General features: G+C 41.4%; 1 protein-coding gene across 2 annotated transcripts in view; it reads left to right on the top strand.

The window, feature by feature from the left end:
* The window catches only part of AREL1 (apoptosis resistant E3 ubiquitin protein ligase 1), a 53,194-nt gene that overhangs the window by 26,053 nt on the left and 12,198 nt on the right, over positions 1–14,943 (top strand). Inside the window, exons 3-9 of one of the 2 annotated variants that reach the window (XM_012438245.2) lie at positions 3,995–4,055; positions 4,992–5,188; positions 6,158–6,395; positions 12,205–12,374; positions 12,635–12,815; positions 13,014–13,261; positions 14,828–14,905. In XM_012438245.2, the coding sequence (XP_012293668.1) occupies positions 4,040–4,055; positions 4,992–5,188; positions 6,158–6,395; positions 12,205–12,374; positions 12,635–12,815; positions 13,014–13,261; positions 14,828–14,905 (1,128 nt within the window). In that variant the 5' untranslated portion in view covers positions 3,995–4,039. Of the gene's footprint in view, positions 1–3,994; positions 4,056–4,991; positions 5,219–6,157; positions 6,396–12,204; positions 12,375–12,634; positions 12,816–13,013; positions 13,262–14,827; positions 14,906–14,943 lie in introns of both variants that reach the window. The other variant, XM_012438244.2, reaches the window with a different exon arrangement.

Raw genomic sequence — 14,943 nt, 5'->3', positions numbered from 1 at the left:
TCTAAAATGAAAAAACGAGACTAAAAGAATAGTTTAAAAAGTGCTATAAGATGAATAAAAACAGGCCAGGTGCAGTGGCTCACGGCTGTCATCCCAGCATTTTGGGAGGCTGAGGTGGGCGGATCACGAGGTCAAGAGATCGAGACTATCCTGGCCAACATGGTGAAACCCCATCTCTACTAAAAATACAAAAATTAGCTGAGCATGTTGGCACGCGCCTGTAGTCCCAGCTACTCAGTAGGCTGAGGTAGGAGAATCGCTTGAACCTGGGAAGCAGAGGTTGCAGTGAGCCAAGATCGTGCCACTGCACTCCAGCCTGGTGACAGAGCGAGACTCCATCTCAAATAAAGAAAAAAAAAAAGATTAATAAAAACAATGTTGTGTGGAAATTCCCAAGAGGGAAGCAATTTCTAAATTTAGGATTAGGGAAGAAGATTTCAGAGAGAGTGGATAGGATTTTCCTTAGACCTTAGGATCAGGAGATGTTCCATGTGCAGAGAATGAAAGGGAAGAAGATATTCTAGGCAGAGGAAATGAGTTTTCCAAGGGAATGGAGATGGGACATTTCAGAGCTGCATGTAAAAGCGTAAAGGATCTAATTTGGATAGATCATAGGATGAATAACGAGGTATTGTAGCAATTGGGGCCAAGGAGAATAATGTGGGGTAGAGGTAGCAGTAGACACAGGGCAGAGAGAGCCCTTGACAGGATCAGAACATGCTTACAGAAAATGCTTACAGTACAGAGGTAAAATCTGGAATAAAAGTGATTTGAATGACAAAACTAGGGAGGCCTGTCGGGGAGGGTACGTGGTGGCTCACAACTGTAATCCCAGCACTTTGGGAGGCTGAGGCAGGTGGATCACTTGAGGTCAGGAGTTCGAGACCAGCCTGGCTGACATGGTGAAACTCTGTCTCTACTAAAAAATAAAAATTAGCCGGGTGTGGTGGCAGGCAGCTGTAATCCCAGCTACTTGGGAGGCTGAGGCAGGAGAATCGCTTGAACCTGGGAGGCAGAGGTTGCAGAGTGCTGAGATTGTGCCATTGCACTCCAGCTTGGGTGACAGAGCATGACTGCGTCTCAAAAAAAAAAAGTAAAAAGAAAAAAATAGAGGGGCTTTTGAGAGAATTCAGGAGGAAGCAGAAACGGGGAAAATGTAGAAGGAAGACAAATTCAGAATGTGACCATGGGTGAAACTGGGAGGTGGGTAAATACTGTTGGGGTGGGGAGTGGTTTTAGAGCTGTTGTAGAGCAGTGGGACATTTTGTAAACATCATATCAGTGGGTGATGAATTGATAGAGCTAACTCCCTGGTCATGAGGAGGTTTCAAGAAGAGAGTTGTTTGGGGGGAAAAAGTAGTAATTGGTGTGTTGAGTTTTAAATGATGAAGAGAGTTGGGGCAGAAATGTAAAGTGACTTATTGGAGAAGGTTTAGGTGATCTTGAAAATCAGTAGTGATGATTTGATTGAGAAATAAGTGACAGGGAAAAATGGCCAAGGACTCCACAAGGTAAAGCTCATTACTGCCAGCTTCATGAGCACTAGACTGTGGCTCTCATGTTCCACTTTGTTCCTGGTACCTTCCTGGTTCCAGGTACCTCTGTCCCTGGCACATTAAGTACTCAATATCTGTTGGAAAAATTATTTTAGGATCAATTTTTAACCCTTTATTGTCAAATTTTTCAGGCATAAAATTAAAGAACTCCCATGCAGACTAAGATTTCAGGGACAGTAATAGAAGCCATGCCTTTTGTAATTTGGATGCATTTCTCTTTGAAGAAAGTGTGGGCCAGTAGAGAGGAGTTTCCTATCAGCTTTGAAGTAAAGGAGTAGTAATACTGGTGCTACTATTGATAATAATTGTAATAATCATTAAAACTTTGAGAACTCACTGTGTGCCGGGCACTACCATAGGCTGCTTACATGTGTTAACTCATTTAAGCCTCAGAGCTCCCTGTGAGTGCATAGAAGGAAACTGGCACCCCTTTACAAAGATTAAATGACTTGCCCAGTGTCACATGATGAGTGGAGGAGGCATGGATTTGAAGCCAGGTAATCTACCTCTAGAGTCTGTGCCCTTATCCTCTATCTTATACTATTTGTTATACTGTTGGACTAGAGCCTTGATGGCTGTCGGGAGTTGCATTGAAGTCATATCATACTAAAGGAGACGATACCATTGAAATTATTAAATATCAACTCTTTTTACAGCAGTGAGAATCTGAAGCCTAGACAGATCACACAGTCTGGGATTGTTCTCCAGGCTTCTGAATTACTGAATGTCAGCTGTTTCTCACAGAAAAGGTTGGCATAGTTGTCAGAGATAGAAGGCGGGAATTTTTCCAGCCCTCATGCCTCAAGCCATGCATTTGGCACTGCTTTTATTCCTCCAAGAAGACCACAAATCTGTAACATTAGCCACATATACTTCATTTTTTTTGCTGAGTGCTGTAACTTCCCTGAGGACCAGAAGTTTCATACCTAGGGTCAGATTGAATGGCATCCTGCTGAGGAAGTACCTAAGGCAGTTAAACTGCCAGTTTTGGTCCCACCAAGTCATCTAGCACATCCTGTAAGATGCAGACAGTTGCTTTTTTGAGAGATGGTAGCAGATTTTTGAGATGATAGTTGTTGGTTCCCCCAGTTAATTTAGCATAGGGTCTCAAGAGATGAGATACTTGTTTGAGAAGGAGGTTCAGTAGTTGTAATTCCAAATTTTGGCTCTTTATTTTGTCTATAATAGACTCTTTTGGGAGCACCTTAATCCACCTGACAATTTTAATGTTCCCTCTGTGGATTTCTTTTCTAGTAGAACTTTAGCTATCACTCTAAGTAGGGATTTCCGTGAAACTTTTGACAGTCATTCTTTAAATTACCTACTCTCTGGGTTCCACTGGGCATATTGTTATCAGAGGAGCTAATCAAGCACCATCACACATAAAAGCCCACTCTGAAAAAAAGTTATTTTGGTCCCTCTCAGATGTGAGCCTAGAAATTTTTAGCTGTCTTGTCTCTAAGTAATATTTTAGTGCTGATAAAAGGTGCTGGGTCAAGATAAAATTGACAGCCGTAGTATATACTGACTTGAAAAGAGTGAATTCAGTGCGTTGTAGAATAGAGAGCATACATAGCCTATGCTCTCTATTCTACAACGCACTGAATGGTCAGACTCAGTAATAAGATACGAACATCAGTGTACATTGCATTTTTCCTTGGCAGTACTTTTATTGGTTCAGATCATCAAATGAGTAATTAAGATTGAAGTCTTAATCTGGAAACAAGTTTAACAACAGTGAAAGTCTTCCCTCCAACTCCTAACTTGGCAGGCGTGACTCAGGTTGAGAAGTACAGTTTCCTTTTGTTCCTCTCCTTGGTCTTTCTGCTGAGCTTATCTTCCGGAGCAGCGCGCATTAGTTTGTCTGATTGGTAACAGCATAAATGACTTCCCTTTCAGACCCACTGCTTATTATTGGGATGACCCAGAGTTCATTTTAATTACCTAATGCCAACATGATGATAATGATACTTGCTTTAAAAAAAAAAAATCTACATTTTATATAGCTATTTCTACTTAACTGAATTACTTCCAGAAGGCAAACATAAGGGGAAAGTGACTCCATTATCCTCTTTGTGCATGTTAATTAGCACTACTTTGCATGAGGGAGGGAAACTATCTTGGGAACTCTAGATCTAAGAAGATGAAAGCCATGTTACTGCCTTTTGAAATTAGCAGTAAAGCAAGTGGCTGTTTGTGGTATTCCTAGAATGGTCAGTCAGTAGATTGGAAGTCTTTAGGGGGAATGATGCAGTCTCTCTTTCTCAGAAGTATATTATAGGGCACTTGTCAAGCTGGAAAGAGGACAGGAATAGAATAGTAAGGCTCTAGGCTAGAGATAGTTGTTTGGCTCACGCCATACACTCTACTTCATCTTACTCTGAGATAGCTATAAGGAAGAGTTGTAGAAAAAAACTAAACAAGTTTTCTTTTAACAGCTGCAGCTGTGATCCTCGGCTGTCTGTCGGCATTGAAGGGACCTGATGTTTTACGTTATTGGTACGTTATAGAAAGAATTCTCTTTATTATCTTTTTGTAAGGTTGCTTGGGTCCTTTTTGCCTTCCTGTCTATCTCTTTCCTTTTGAAAATAGAGCTGGAAATATTTCTAGTCATGCCAGAATGTACCTTCACAGAGTTGGCAATTGGAATTCATTCATTTGGGTTTATCGAGCAATTGTAGTCAACGCAAGACACTGTTTACTGTAAGTCTACTGTAAGTCTAAAATGTGGAATAAATTTGTGAATAAGACAAAAATTTATCTTCAAGGAGTAGGTGTTCATAACATAAAGGGGAATGGTCAAGAAGGAAAAAAGTTATACCAGGTGAATGTACAGGAGTTTGAAGGAGCCCAGAAAAGGGAACTGCTAAGTCTGGTGGGGATTGGGGAAGACTTTTGCCAAGTACACAAGGAAGGGGAAGGTGCCCACATATGCATTCTTTTAGGAAGGAAATGGTGGGAACCAAAAGCACATGCTTTTGATTGCTTTTGTGGAGGGTCCACCAAATGAAGGAAGGTGGGGAGCAGGGCGGACATTACGTGCAGCTCATATAGAGCAAGAGTTTGCAAACTTTTTCTATAAAAGGCCAGAGAGTAAATATTTTTGGTTCCGAAGGCTCATTTCAATGACTCAACTCTGCCAGTGTGGTGCAAAAGCAGCCATAGACAATTTCTAAATGATGGGTGTAGCTGTATCCCAATAGAATTTTATTTACTGAAATAGGCGGTGGGTGGGCTTTTGCCTGAGGACTAGTTGCTGACCCCTTGTGTAGAAGTTCCTTTCTTATCCACAGAGGTAGTGCTCAGTGCAATGTTTCTTTGGCAGTCTTACAGTCTCATCCTGACCTTTAATTTTTGAGAAATGGCTGGCCTGTTCCATAATGAAAAGCGGTAATGTGTAACTGGCAGGTGGTTTGTGTGTTCTCTTTTGCATAGGTGGAATCACAGTGTCTGTGGTTGCATTCTTCTTCACAATTAAGTTCCTCTTTGAGCTTGCCGCACGTGTAGTCAGCTTCCTCCAGAATGAGGACCGCGAACGCCGAGGGGACCGGACTATTTATGACTACGTGCGGGGGAATTACCTGGATCCTCGGTCTTGCAAAGTCTCCTGGGATTGGAAGGACCCCTATGAGGTGGGCCACAGCATGGCCTTCCGAGTGCATGTAAGGGAATGTTTCTGTCTCCATACCCATTGGGGTTTCTGAGTAACTTGCTTTCCAGAGCCCAGTTCAACACTACCAGGTGCTGGCCTGGAATGTTAACATTTTCTCTTGTTTTTCAACCCCTCCCAGGAACTAGTGAATTGCTACCAGCTGAAGAGTCACAAATTTCTCTATCATTTTGATTTAATAGGTCCTTAGCTTTGAAGAAGTATAAAGCTTAATGTTACCTTTTCAAAATAAGAAAAATATTACAGATAAGAATAAGTATTCTAGATAGGGGTTAGCAAATCAGGCCCGCCTTCTGTTTCTTTAAATACATTTATACTGGAACACAGCCACACCCATTCATCATGTATTGACTATGACTGTTTTCACACCTGAGTAGTTATGACAGTTGAGTGGTTGTGTATGGCCCACAAAGCCAAAAACATTTACTCTCTGGCACTGTACAGAAAAAATTTCCCAATTCCTGCAATGACTTCTTTACAGTAGCACATTAAGCTTGGCTTGAGAGCCTGAACCCCTCCTACCTTTGTCTGGTAATGCATTAGTTCACTCATCGCCAGTGCTGCTGGCTAACTTACCTTTAAGTTTGGGTTAGCATTGATAATATAAAGGGCCAGTAAGACCAAGGAGGCAGCATTGGTGGTTCAGAAATGTCAAGTTGAAATGGACATTTTCTTGATTTAGTGGTAATTCTACTCTTGTCTTCTGAAGAGGTTAAGAATTTGTTCATGACTTAATGGTTTTCTTTGGAGTATTGAGGGGATTTGTTTCTCTCTGTTTTTGTGAGCAGGACCTTGAGGAACAGGGTAGGTACTGGGATTTACCAGTGTGGTCTCTGCCAGCTACTTCCTGTCTCCCCACTCACTTTCTAGTTACACAGGAAATGTTTTTTTCTTCTGCTTGCTAACGGGTGTCCCTGTTCTTCCATGGCAGTTATTCTATAAGAACGGGCAGCCTTTCCCTGCACATCGGCCTGTAGGACTAAGAGTTCACATCTCTCATGTCGAGCTAGCAGTGGAAATTCCAGTGACCCAGGAAGTCCTTCAGGAGCCCAATTCCAACATGGTAAAGGTGGCCTTCACTGTGCGCAAGGCTGGGCGTTATGAAATCACAGTGAAGCTTGGTGGATTAAATGTGGCATATAGTCCCTACTACAAAATTTTTCAGCCTGGTAGGTTCTTTTTTCCTTTTTTCTCCCTTTGTCTCCTTCCCTCTCTCTCACTCCTTCCATCTCTTCTTTCCTTTTTAAAAATAATATCTTTATTGAGATTTAATTCACATGCCATAAAATTCATCCTTTTAAAATATACAGTTATAATGGTTCTTTAAATTCAGAGTTGTGCAGCCATCATCACAGTCAATTTTAGAGCCTTTTCATCACCTCAAAAAGAAACCCCGTACATATTAGTAGTCACTTTTTCCCCAAATCCCCCAGACTCGGCAGCCACTCATCTACTGCCTCGGTGGATTTCCCTACAGTGTTTGGCTGCTTTTGTCTTGCTGTAAAGACATACCTGAGATTGGGTAATTTATAAAGAAAAGAGGTTTATTTGGCTCATGGTTCTGCAAGCTGTACAAGAAGCATAGCACTAGCATCTGCTTATGGTGAGGCCTCATGAAGCTTCCACTCATGGTGGAAGGCGAAGTGGGAGCAGGAGTGTCACATGGTGAGAGGGGGGCAAGAGAGAGAGGGAGGAGGTGCCGAGCTTTTCTAAAACAGATCTTGCATGAGCTCAGAACAAGAGCTTGTTCATTACCATGAGGAGAGCACCAAGCCATTCATGAGGGATCCTCCCCTATGACCCCATCACCTGCCACCAGGCCCCACCTCCAACACTGGGAATCACATTTCAGCACGTGATTTGGAGGGGATAAATATCTAAACTAGATTCAGTCACACTGTATCATGAGTCTGTACTTCATTTCTTTTTATTGACAAATAATAATCCATTGTGTGTATATGCTGCATTTTATTTATCCTTTCATCAGTTGGTGGTCATTTTAGTTGTTTCTACTTGAGGCTACTATAAGTAATGCTGCTGTGAACATTTGTTTACAAGTTTTTGTGTTGACACGTTTTTATTACTCTGGGAGTAAAATTGCTGAGTCATTAGTTTAGTTCTAAGGGCTATGGCATCTACAGAAATAATAGTACCTGGGTAACTTTTGGAGTGAAACCTTATTGTGTGGGACCTTAAGATTTGTGTATCTTTGCTTGACTAGTCCTGCTTTCTTTCTCTGATAGCAGAGTAAGCCTCTGGACAAAGTGGCTCCCAAGCCGTCTCCCTCTTCATGTATCCTCTCCTTTGCTTAAGTGCCTCACTCAGAGACTCCTTTTCATATGAATTATCATCACCCATCCCCTTGCCACCAGTGGAGAACAGCTCATATCCTTATATGTACCAGCCCTTTTCATATGTATTTGTAAGAAATAGTGCAGAGATCTGGTGTATCCTTTCCCAGTTTCCTGCAGTGGAAACATCTTCCCAAACTACTAGTACGATATAATAGCCAGGTTATTAACATTGATACAGTCAAGGTACAGAACATTTCCATCATCACAAGGATCCTTCATGTTGTTCTTTTACAGCCACACCCATCTACCCCAACCTGTTACTTAACCCCTGGCGCCCCACAAATCTATTCCCCATTTCTCTAATTTTGTCATTTGAAGAATATTGTATAACTAGAATCATATAATATATAACCTGTTGGAGTTGACTTTTTCTCACTCAGCACAATTTTCTGGAGATTCAGCTAGATTACTGAGTGTATCAGTAGTTGGTTCCTTTTTACTGCTGAGTAGTTAATGAGTTGAGTATTCTTCATTCAAAATGCTTGGGATCAGAAGTGTGGTTTTGTGTGTGTGTGTGTGTGTGTGTGTGTGTGTGTGTGTGTGTGTGTGCGCGCGCGTGCGTGTGTGTGTTTTTCTCTCCAAACATGGTGTAGGAATGTTCTGTTGTTTTTGGGACAGGGCCTTGCTCTGTTACCCAGGCTGGAGTGCAGTGGCAGGATATGGCTCACTGTAGCCTTAACTTCCTGGGCTCAAGCAATCCTTCCACCTCAGTCTCCCAGGGAGCTGGGACTACAAGCGTATACCACCACACTCAGTTAGTTTTTTTATTTTTTATTTTGTAGAGACAGAGTCTCACTATGTTAACCCCAGGCTGGTTTCTAACTCCTAGCCTCAAGCGATCCTTCTGCCTTGGCCTCCCGAGGTGCTGGGATTACAGGAATGAGCCACTGTGCCTGCCTGGAAGTGTCTTGGATTTCAGATTTTTGGGGGTTTTGGAATATTGGCAGTATACTTTCTTACTAGTTCAGCATCCCTAGTCCAAAAATCTGAAACCCTAAATGCTTCAGTGAGCATTTCCTTTGAGTATAATGTAGGTATGTAAAATGTTTTGGATTTTGGAGCATTTTAGATTTCTGGTTTTTAGATTAGGAATACTCTACCTGTATTCTGTGGTCTGAATGTCCTAGTTTGTTTAACTGTTCACCCATTAAAGGATATCTGGGTTGTTTCCATTTGGGAGCTATTATGAATAAAGCTGCTATAAATATGTACAGGTTTTTATGTGAACATAAGTTTTCATTTCTCTGGTATGCAGTTGCTGAGATGTATTGCAGTTGTATGCTTAGTTTCTTTTAAATTGCCAAAGTATTTTCCAGAGTGGCTATAGCATTTTACATTCCCACGAGCAATGTATGAATGATCCAGTTTCTTCACATCCTTGCTAACATTTAATACTCTCATTATTTTTTATTTTAGCCATTGTGGTAAGTGTGTAGTGGTATCTCATTGTGCTTTTAATTTGCATTTCTTAAATGGTTAATGCTGTTGAACATCTTTCATGTGGTTATCTGTCATCAATATATACTCTTTGGTGAAATGTCTCCTCAGGTCTTTTGTCCATTTTCTTTCTTTCTTTTTTTAAAGACAGTCTCGCTCTGTTGCCCAGACTGGAGTGCAGTGGTGCTATCTTGGTTCACTGCAACCTCTGCTTCCTGGATTTAGCTGATTCTCCTGTGTCAGCCTCCTGAGTAGCTGGAATTACAAGCACACACCACCACGCCCAGCTAATTTTTGTGTATTTTGTAGAGACAGGGTTTTGCCATGTTGGCCAGGCTGGTCTTGAACTCCAGAGCTCAAGTAATCCACCCGCCTGGCCTTGCAAAGTGCTAGGATTACAGGTGTGAGCCACCACACCCAGCCCTTTTGCCCATTTTCAAATGGGATTCTTCTTCTTCTTCTTTTCTTTTTTTTTGAGACAGTCTCATTCTGTTGCCCAGGGTAGAGTACAGTGGCCTGACCTTGACTCAGCTGCAACCTCTGCCTCCCAGGTTTAAGTGATTCTCCTGCCTCAGCCTCCCAAGTAGCTAGGATTACAGGTGTCTGCCACCATACCCGGCTAATTTTTTGCATTTTTAGTAGAGATTGGGTTTCGCTATGTTGGCCAGGCTGGTCTCGAACTCCTGATCTCAGATGATCCATCCACCTTGGCCTCCCAAAGTGCTGGGATTACAAGCATGAGCCACCATGCCTGACCTATTTTGGCTTTTTACTGTTGACATTTGAGAGTTCTGTATATATTCTACATGCTAGTCCAGTCTGTTGTTAAATATATGGTTTGCAAATATTTTCTCCCCATCTCTAGCTTTTCTTTCTTTTTGGAGATGGGATATCATTCTGTCACCCAGGCTGTTGTACAGTAGCACAGTCATGGCTCACTGCAGCCTTGACCTCCCCAGGCTTAGGTGATCCTCCCACCTCAGCCTCCCAAGTGGCTGGGACTTGACATAAGCCACCACACCTGGCTGATTTTTGTATTTTTTGTAGAGACGGGGCCTCACCACGTTGCCCAGGTTGAGCTTTACTTTTTATCCCCTTAACAGAGTCTTTCACAGAGCAAGTGTTTTCAATTTTGATGAAATCCACTTTCTGAGATGAGAGGATCATTTGAGCCCAGGAGTTCAAGACCAGCCTGGGCAGCATGATGAGACTCCATTTCTACAAAAAATTTATAAATTAGCTGGGCGTGGTGGCGTGCACCTCTAGTCCCAGCTACTGGGGAGTTGGGTGGTAAAGGGAGGTGGGAGGATAGCTTAAGCCCAGGAGGCTGCAGTGAGCTGTGATAATGCCACTACACTCCAGCCTGGATGACAAAATGAGACCTTGTCTCAGAAAAGAAAGAAAGAAAGAAATCCACTGTATCCATTTTTTTTCTTTTATGGTCAGACTGTTAGTGTTTAAGAAATCTTTGGCTGGTCCCTGATCCTGAAGATGTTCTTTCTCTCTTTTTTTTCCCCAAAAGTTTTTATAGTTTGAAGTTTTGTATTTAGGGTCATGATCCATTTTTAGTTAATTTTAATATGTAAGATTTGGGTCAAGGTCGTTTTTTTTCTTTTTTTGCTTATACATGTCTAGTTACCCCAGCATCATCTGTTGAAAAGGTGATCTTTCTTCTGTTACATTGCTTTTGTATGTTTATCAAAAAGCAGTTGGACATATTTGTGGGGGCTTATTTCGTTAATCTGTGTGCCTATCCCTCTGCCAGTACCACAGAGTCTTGATGACTAAAGCTCTCTCTTTTTCTGAGACAGAGTCTCACTCTGTCAGTGGTGTGATCATCATTTACTGAGTGCAGTGGTGTGATCATGATTCACTGCAGCTTCGGCTTCCGGAGTTCAAGCAATCCTCTCACCTCAGCCTCTTGAGCAGCTGGGACTACAGGTGTGCACCACCATGCTCAGCTAACTTTTAATTTTTCTGTAGAGACCAGGGTGGTCTCAAACTCCTGGACACAAGTGATCTTCCTGTTTTGGCCTTCCAAAGTGTTGGGATTATAGGCGTGAGACAAGTTGCACAGCCTGATTACTGTAGCTCTTATGATAAGTCTTGAAATCGGTAAAGTGACTCCACTTTATTTTTCTTTTTCAAAATTGTTTTAGCTATTCTAGTTCCATTGCCTTTCTATTTAAATTTTAGAATAATCTTAACTTAAATCTATAAATAATCTTGCTGGAATTTTAATAAGAATTGTGTTAAACCTATATATCAATTTGAGGAAAATTGGCATCTGTACTATATTGGATCTCCCATAAACATATCTCCATTTGTTTAGTTGTTTATTGGGTTTTTTGTTGTTTTGTTTCCTCCAATTTTTTTTTCATTTTGCTTAGGGCTTGCAGTGGTTAAGAATTTGTAAAAATGAGTCCCCAAATTCATTTGAATTTCCCTATTTCTGTTTTTTCCTTTTTTTTTTTTTTTTTTTTTTTTTTTTTAAATAGACAGGGTTGGCTGGGTGCGGTGGCTCACACCTGTAATCCTAGTACTTTGGGAGGCTGAGGTGGGCAGATGACAAGGTCAGGAGTTTGAGACCAGCCTGGCCAATATGGTGAAACCCCGCCTCTACTAAAAATACAAAAATTAGCCAGGTGTGATGGGCACCTGTAGTCCCAGCTACTCGGGAGGCTGAAGCAGGAGAATCACTTCAACCCCTGAGGCGGAGGTTGCAGTAAGCTGAGATCATGCCACTGTACTCCAGCCTGGGCAAGAGAGTGAGACTCCATCTCAAAAAAAAAAAAAAAAAAAAATAGAGACCAGGTCTTTCTTCGTCAAACAGGCTAGAATGCAGTGGTGTGGTCACAACTCACTGTAACCTTTACCTCCTGGGCTAAAGTGATCCTCTTGCCTTAGCCTCCTGAGTAGCTGGGAAACAGACATGAACTCCCATGCCCAGCTAATTTTTACTTTTTGTAGAGACGGTCTCACTATGTTGCTCTTGAGGTATTCTCTGTCCTTGGCTTCCCAAAGTGCTGGGATTACAAGTGGGAGCCACCATACCTGGCCTCGCTTCCTCTCGATAGTGTTAATCCCTAGGAATTGGGAGGAAACCTAGCTTTCTAGGACTCACTGAGCAGATCTCTGTGCCCTGAAGAGCACCTTTAAATGTTAGATTCCATTGTCTTTGTTCCAGGAGTGGTGGTTCCTTCTAAGACCAAAATTGTATGCCATTTTTCTACTCTTGTATTGACCTGTGGGCAGCCGCACACCCTTCAAATAGTACCCCGAGATGAGTATGATAATCCCACCAACAATTCCATGTCCTTGAGAGATGAGCACAATTACACCTTGTCCATTCATGAGGTAAGTAACCTCCTTTCTTTATCTGTGTGCTAGAGAGAGTTGGCTCCTTTCTCTGTCATTCTCACACCTTCTAATTCACTTCGATCTGTTTCCTTCTCCCTGACTTCTGTGCTGTCTGTGTATTCATCTGACAATACCTGTCTCATTAGTAATTTTGTGATGTAGATTAGATCATAGATAGGAAAGCTCTTTGTAAAGAGTAAAGTGCCTTGTTAATGGGGAAAATACTGTATGTTAAGTGATGCTTTGTTTTCTTAAAGCTTGGCCCTCAAGAAGAAGAGAGTGCTGGTGTCTCATTTGAGAAGTCAGTGACATCCAACAGGCAGACTTTCCAGGTGTTCTTGCGACTCACCCTGCATTCTCGAGGCTGCTTCCATGCCTGCATTTCATACCAAAATCAACCAATCAATAATGGCGAATTTGACATTATTGTTCTAAGTGGTAAGTTGAAAGAAAAGTGTGATTTAGTGCTGTTCTTCAGCCACTTCTTTGCCTGCCTGCACTCTTTTGTCTGACCTCACAAACATTTGATATTTGGGCTACATTTGGCTTATTGTTCTGTGGACTAAAGGCCTAGTGTTAGGTAATTTTTTTCTCTCCTGACTTGTACTTTAAACCTTATTCCTTATTATACTTCAGAGGATGAGAAGAATATCGTCGAACGCAATGTGTCCACTTCAGGCGTGAGCATTTACTTTGAGGCTTATCTTTATAATGCTACCAACTGTAGCAGCACTCCATGGCACCTGCCACCCATGCATATGAGCTCTTCCCAGCGCCGGCCGTCCACTGCTGTTGACGAGGAAGATGAAGACTCACCCTCTGAGTGCCACACCCCTGAGAAAGTGAAGAAACCGAAGAAGGTGTACTGCTATGTGTCACCAAAGGTTCGACCTTCTGTTCTTGCCATAAAACCCTCCTGCTTGAGCTTGTGTGTAATTAGTATTTGGTAGCAGAAACCACAAAGTAGCAGTCTGAGTATCATGGCAAGATTGCTAATTAGTTGTATAGAAAGCTACTTTCAAACCAATAAAAATTTCTTCCTAGCATTAAAATTACTGTTAGCTTCTTGTGCTGTGTCGAAACAATTTGATCTTTTATTTTGTGATTCATGAAACCACAGTAAATGGATGGAAGTAAAGAAATTTTGGCAGAGGAAAGAAGGTGAATTTCCCAAGCCCCTGAGCTAAGAGGCACTTTGTGTTAGTTTCTTTTTAATGTTTGTATTTCTTATTCATTCAGTCCTCATAAAAATGAGACTCTGTGAAATATCCCATTACATCTCTTTAATCTCATAACCAAAACTGAGTTCTAATTCTGTTCTGCTTCAGAACACTTTGCTGTGTACCATTCTTCATTTAAAAATCTAGCCTTAATTGGGACTAGGGGTGATGGTAATGAAGGAAATGGGTAAATGAATATATGAACCAAGATTGGCTATGAATGGATAATTGTTGAAGCTGCTGATAGTTTCATTATACTTGTTTGTCTTCCTTAGTATGTATTTGAAGTTTTCTTTAATGAAAACTTTTTTTTTAATCAAGAAAACAACTGACCTGCACATTCAGATAAAAGGGATTTTTTAAGATTAAAAAATTATTGCATTATCTTTTCCTCATTTGTATGAACTTTTTTATGTGAGGACCTTCCTCCACCACCAACATATTCCACTCCAGTCCACCCCATTTACCTGCCTCCCTTCCCTGGCAAATTTTTGGCACCATTCAAATAGGATAAAGCAGTGTATACGGGTTGCTAGTGTTCTCTGTCCAATAACTTTTAGAGGAAGACCTTCCGAGCAGCATGGAACTGAGCAGAAGGAGATTTTGATTGTTTCTAGGTGAAATGTTCTGTTCTCATAGAGTGAAAACGTGATCCCAGATAATTAGGAAGACTTGAGTATTACAATTATGAAATATCTCTGTGTGAAACTGCATTGTCAGAGTCATACTTTTTTTGTTTATTTATTTATTTTATTTTATTTTTTGAGACAGGGTCTTGCTTTGTCACCCAGGCTGGAGTGCCGTGGTTTGATCTCAGTTCACTGCACTCTCTGCCTTCTGGGTCCAAGTGATTCTTGTGCCTCAGTCTCCCGAGTACTTGGGATTACAGGCATGAACCACTGCACCCAGCTAATTTTTTTGTATTTTTAGTAGAGACTGAGTTTTGCCACATTGGCCAGGCTGGTCATCCTCCTGCCTCGGCCTCCCAAAGTGCTGGGATTACAAGTGTGAGCCACCCACACTTGGCCATCAGAGTAATAGTTTTAAGTTGCCTTTTTAAATAGAGTTAATGTATTTTGATTTTACTACTCACTAAATTATTATTATTTTTGTTCATGGAGAGAAAAATTATGAGAAATATAAATAGGGACTATGATATTTGAATTAGAATACCCAAATAGAGCCTTTTTATTTATCATTCACTTCATTTTCTGTCTGTTGGTCCTCCAGCAATTCTCAGTGAAGGAGTTCTACCTGAAAATCATCCCCTGGCGCCTTTACACCTTCCGAGTGTGTCCAGGAACAAAAGTAAGCTGAATCTTACATCGGGTTCACACTGAGCATGC

This window comes from Aotus nancymaae, unplaced genomic scaffold (genome assembly GCF_030222135.1).
Source record: "Aotus nancymaae isolate 86718 unplaced genomic scaffold, 86718_ANA_hifiasm-v0.15.2.pri h1tg000011l, whole genome shotgun sequence".
NCBI classification, from domain to species: Eukaryota; Metazoa; Chordata; class Mammalia; order Primates; family Aotidae; genus Aotus; species Aotus nancymaae.
The sequence above is the reverse complement of the archived record's forward strand: the minus strand, read 5'-3'. Positions and strand labels throughout refer to the sequence as shown.